General features: G+C 34.0%; 1 protein-coding gene across 1 annotated transcript; it reads right to left on the bottom strand.

The window, feature by feature from the left end:
* Window positions 1-858: 858 nt before the first annotated feature.
* On the bottom strand, window positions 859-4862 carry Tsp_10857 (conserved hypothetical protein). Its single transcript, XM_003370200.1, has 8 exons — window positions 4846-4862; window positions 4558-4658; window positions 2974-3056; window positions 2736-2777; window positions 1817-1838; window positions 1389-1535; window positions 1176-1251; window positions 859-1036 (listed from the first exon to the last, which is right to left on the bottom strand). The coding sequence occupies exons 1-8, from the start codon at window positions 4860-4862 to the stop codon at window positions 859-861; spliced, it is 666 nt and encodes a 221-aa protein (XP_003370248.1).
* Between the last annotated feature and the right edge of the window lie 1090 nt (window positions 4863-5952).

Here is a 5952-nt window from a genome sequence, read left to right as displayed (position 1 = left end):
TTTTTTTTAAAAAAAAAAAAAAGGGAGGCCCCCAAGGGTTTCCCCCGGAAAAATTTTTGGAAAATTTTCCCGTTAAAAAAAAAAGGGGGGGGCCCCGGGGGGGTTCCCCGTAAAATTTTTGAAAATTTTTCCCGTAAAAGGAAAAAGGGGGGGGGCCCGGGGAAATTTCCCGGGTAAATTTTGGAAAATTCCCCGGGTTTTTGGAAAAAAAAGGGAGGTTTCCGGGATTGTTGATAAATCAAAGGAGAAGTTATGGGAATTACAGGTGTGAATGAGATAGCGAGAGGAGCAGGTGAGGAAAATTCAGACTTACTGCAACTATATGCAAATTTCAGAACTGCCTGAGGCATAGCTTGCGGTATAGCTTAAAGGCAAATGTTTTTTTGAAAAATAGCCTGAGGCGTAGCCACGAGGCAAATGTTTTTTTTAAAATTGCCGAAGGCGTGGCCCAAGGGCAAATTTTTTTCAAAAATTGCCTGAGGCGATGCCGGGGGCGTAGCCTGGGGGCAAATTGTTCAAAAAGTTGAAATTTTTCGAAATTTGAAAAAGTATAGCCGGAGGCGTAGCCCGCGGGGTAGCCTAAGGCTTAACCTGAAGGCAAATAGTTTTTTAAAATTGCCGTAGGCGTGGCCCACGGCAAAATGTTTTTTTAAAAATAGCCTGAGGCGTAGCCACGAGGCAAATGTTTTTTTAAAAATTGCCTGAGGCTATGCCAGGGGCATAGCCTGGGGCAAATTGTTCGAAAAGTTGAAAATTTTCGAAATTTGAAAAAGTATAGCCGGAGGCGTGGCTGGAGGCGTAGCCTGAGGCATACCTGGAGGCGTAGCCTAAGGCATACCTGAAGGAGTGACTGGAAGCTTATCCACAGGCATAGCCTGAGGGCATATTTTTTTTTGTAATTATAATGATTCCTGAAGTGTATTCCACTTCCCCTTCTCGTGTTGTGATCACACCATGATTACCTTTCCTTGTTAGGTACCGTATCACCAATCTAGTGTATTCTGTATTCGGTCTTAGGCCCCAAATTTCGACCCACCTGACAGGAGAAAATGGTATGTAACGAACGATTAATCCAGTGTCGTTACATACCATTATCTCCTTTTTGTAGGAAAGGAGTCGAAACCAGGAGCCTAAAACGGAACAGAAACTCATCTAGTACAATTATTATTACTTACCTTGCATGATACACTCCTTGATTTGAAAATGATGCCAAGACTGGATCTATCGGCACGGGATTAAGTAGTGATGTAGCTGACACTATTTAATCTAGTGCCGTTATGTGCTTAGCATTTTCTCTTTCTTGCAGGAAGTGAGTCAAAAGTTGGAGCCTAAAAATAAACAGAATCAAATGTACTATTTACACATAAATCATTACCAAAATTACTTACCTTTGATGATAAACTGATGGTCTGAGGACTGATTGATGGATGTTAAAAATGACGTCTGATATAACGGCACTGGACTGACAGGTGTCAAGAAGAACAATCCAGTGCCGTTGAGTACCATCATTCTTCTTGTTTTAGTATCCTTTGCCCCTGAAAAGACAGATATGGGAAGAATCAAATGTAGAACATACTTTTGATGACGAAAAGCATGGACACTTTTGACAAAAAATTTAAAAAATGAAGTAGAGCGTGTTGCTAAAGGACTAATCCACCAACCCAGTTTCAGTTAGTTTCAAATTTCACTCAACATAGTGAAAGCTAGTATGAATTTTGTCTGCTTACCTTGAAATATGTATTGTGAAGTGCAGATCGCCAGCAGCAGTCAGCCCCATTAAAACGAATCAAACGATGTCAGCTTAGGTCAAACGAACTGTATTCGATAGATTCACAGTGCTGAAAATTGTAAGAAACTTATATAAATTCCTTTTTAAATTTATATAGGTTCTCATAATGCTTGCCTTATTATAATTATTATAGTATGGAGTAGCCATATTATAAAAAGTAATTGAAGACGAATAACAGTGCATCTGATTGTGGTTTATATTTACACGTACAAATTACACACAATAAGTGGATTACTTACTTGTCAAATTACATCCATTGGAAAATTAGGCGACGATTGTATGCTCAACTAGACGATTCAAGGAAGTTTCCATTTGGAGCTAAACAGAACTGCTGTATTCATTTAATCAAAGTAAAATATACTTACTCTATTTCATTTGCAGCGGTGAAGTTTCTTGAATTTGAATTTATCTATAAATGAAAATATTTAAATTTCAAATTCATTTTCAAGGCGATGTTTTTTACTTACATATTGTCTATTTCAACGTGGAAAAGTTGCAGACATGTCTAACATTTCAAAAAATAAGAAACAAAGATTAAAACTATTGAATATGAAAAAAATAAACATACCGTTCCTCTCAATTAGCGGTGAAGTAATCCACTTTATTTTTTTCTTTATCTTGAAAGTTATCAAATTTCAAACGAATGAATTATAGGCAGAATGATTTGTTTTTACTTACATGCTGTCTTTATTCCACCGACAAAAGTAATAATACATTTCCATCACTTCAACAGCTGCAAAATTATTATAGATTGTGAATTAAAAACCAACAGTACATTCACAGTTTCTAAAAAATAAACTGCTATATTCGCTGTATACTGATGTAAAACATGTGCATACCATTAATAATTTTTAGCTGTGAAGACAGTGTTATATTTTTCTATTTAATACCGATTTTCAAATTTCAACATGCATGAAATGAAACAGTTTGTTTTTTACTGACGCACTCTCTCTGTTCCTCCATCAACATTGGGCGTACGTTTCGAATACTGAAAAAAAAATTTACAATTATCAATTAAAATGCATAAACCGCTTCAATATCAACATATTATATGATGCACTGTTATTCGTCTTCAATTACTTTTTATAATATGGCTATTCCACAGTTGTTCATTTGTTGATATTTATGCAAATAAGTATATTACAGAACGATGAACATGGCAATAACATAGTTGTAGTGCTTACCATTTTTCCGTGTGCAGCTGAAGTACATGGGAAATGGTAGCTGGTTGTTCTTTGAAGTTTTCTAAAAACAGCTTTGATAATGCCTATAATAGTTTGACACATTACTTTGAATTTTCAGTACTCGACTAGTACAAAATGCAGCATATAAATACATACTTGTTTGTCTACAATATCTATAAAATAGAAAACTTATACATGAATAGGAATATTTTAATGTTAATAGTAATAGTGTTGGATAAACCAGTTAGTGTGCAATCATCATGCAACAGAATCAAGGCATACAAATTGCATGCACGGATCATCTGCACCGCATAATAAAAGATCACTTACCTCTAAATAAGAGATGATATTCAAGAGCGGAATCATGTTTCAGTACATGCTGCTACAGCGACCGTTGAAGTAACTAATGGGCCATGAAAGTGACATTCCTAAAGTTTGTATCATAGTAAGTAATATTGCCTTAGGTGGAACAACCTAATTTTTAGTCAGTAATAACCTAATGGCATAAATTTAATTCAGAACTTTATTAATTTTATTGTTAGGGGGAAAGTTCAGTTAATATACTCATATAATGCTATGCAAATTTCTATTCGCATGATAATTAATTTCACTAAGATTAATGAATCAGTGTAGTAATGTAATGAAAATTATGAAGGTGACATTAAGATATCATAACTGTCTTGATAAATGTGATAGAAAACTAAGATGTGATTCAAGAAAATGTATAGCGTGCATAATAGTTCATATCACTATCCACGATAGAGGCTGATGATACACAGCTTAAAATGAAAGATAAAGTAGTTTTGTAATGGAAAAAAGTACGGCATTGTCCTGAAACTGATTGACAGTTAAAGGAAATTGAAATCTGCCAATATACGTCTTGCAGAAGTCATAAAAATATACCTTTCGTGCATTTCGAGTGAGTAAAGTTGTTAAGCAAAATCTACCATTTAGTAATAGATTGCACTGATGAGAAAGACTTACGCTGATACGTTAAGGAACTGACAATGAAGATGACATTCGGACACGTTGTACACCAGTATATGAATTATATAAGAAGCGTATCGCATGGCCTTTGGCGAAATTGCCAAATATTCATTCTCTTATTACGCTATGTTCGATGAACACAGAAACAATGAAAAACTTCCCATGGAAAAACAGGAAGATATTGGACAGCAGTGATCAGTTTAAGGAACAGGCAAATTCTATTGATGAAAAATGTTACCTATGCATAAATTAATTAAATGAAATTAAGCTTCAAAAATATTTTCCACTATTGACTCAACAAAGTGTCAGATACGTAATACGGCAACTTCATGGAACGTTTTCAACCACCTGAAAATAACAATGATTATATATCATAAAGCATTGCAATTGTCGAAAAAACGTTTTAAAAAATTATAATATGAATCAGTCAGAAATATTTAGAAAAATGCGAATACTGATTCTCGGTATTCCTAATGCATTATATTAACAAATAGTTCTCTCCTGACGACGAACCAAAATGAAATATTACATCACATAAGAAATCACGTTAAAATGTTAGAATGTTTGATAAATATACATGTTATATAATTTTCGTACCATACAAGTAGAATGTTATCCATTTTCCATAAAAAAGAGATGTTCCATCTAATAGAAATTGTTCTTGATTTCCATTTTTGTAATACAGCACCAACAATATGCTTAATGTTTCCGATTACAAACATTATATAATGTTAAGTTTGCCTGTGACGTGCATTCAAAACAATGAGGTTTTTTGTCCATTTGCAGCAATTGAAATCTGACTTCTGGAAATGAGGAATTGACAACATTCCTACACATCACAGTAATAGGTATAATGGAATGGATTACTGATGATACGGAAATTACCATCTATTCAGGTACATATGTAGACCTGAAGATTGTCAAGAAACCTGAAGTCGATTCGTTGTTAAACGATATGCCGTTCGATGTCATTCTTCAATAGAACGTGAACAAATTGGAAAAATGTAACTTACCCTTTTATTGTAGATGATATTAAAGAACATAATTGAGCACGCTTGTTGAATGCTGACCTTCACGGTGGTGTACTGAATATCTGTGGAGAGGACATTCTGAAAAGTAGCTCAAGTTCACGGAATTAGGATATAACATTGCTTTTGGGGAAATAACTTTATTTTTGCATAAATGTATCACAGCTTTATATGTGAAAAATGCAAATAGTAAATAAAGAAAACTGTTACGACTATATTGTACGATGACACAATAATAAGAAACCGCATTGATGGCACTAATAGTATTCATTAACAACATCGGGAGCCGATGACTTTCTCACTTATTCTTGAATCAGTTGCTGTTGTATCAGCTTTTTTCATACAATACACTTATCCCTGACGAGGAATTTTTCTACGAGCAAACGCTACAGATTCTAAAAGCATAAATCAAAGATTCTCATTTTTGCAGCAAAGAAATTTTCAAATTCGAAACTATTTACGATATTCATTGATTACGTGCAATGCAAAAATATAATGACGCAAATTGTAAGGATTAAATGACTGTTGTAATGAAGCGTTGCATAATTTACGTCTATAAATGTCGATTTTGATAGCAACGTTTTTGTCGAACATCTCATTACATCATCGACTTCGCCTAATTAATAAAATGTATATTTAACCATGCCCTTTGTCTATCAAGTTTATCTGTAAATTCGTGGAAAAATTAGAATAAATACGAAGCGCATGTGCATTATTTTGCTATAAATTGGTGATATGTTTTATTTTCATCCTTTAAAAATTAATTATTTTGATAAAATATAATATTTAAAGCTCATTTTGCATAAGCGTAATTTCATCATGACGAATTAATCGAAAAATGCAATCAAGCAGCGACCATATTTGGTATCAATGAAAATGCCCACTGAATATAGAGATCATGAACAACTAAATTCAATACAGATTGTCTTTTTGCAACACGATACCTACAGTCTGCTACAATAGA

The sequence above is a fragment of the Trichinella spiralis genome, assembly GCF_000181795.1.
Source record: "Trichinella spiralis strain ISS 195 chromosome Unknown Scfld1085, whole genome shotgun sequence".
In the NCBI taxonomy this organism is placed as follows: domain Eukaryota; kingdom Metazoa; phylum Nematoda; class Enoplea; order Trichinellida; family Trichinellidae; genus Trichinella; species Trichinella spiralis.
This window is presented reverse-complemented; position numbering and strand designations above follow the sequence as displayed.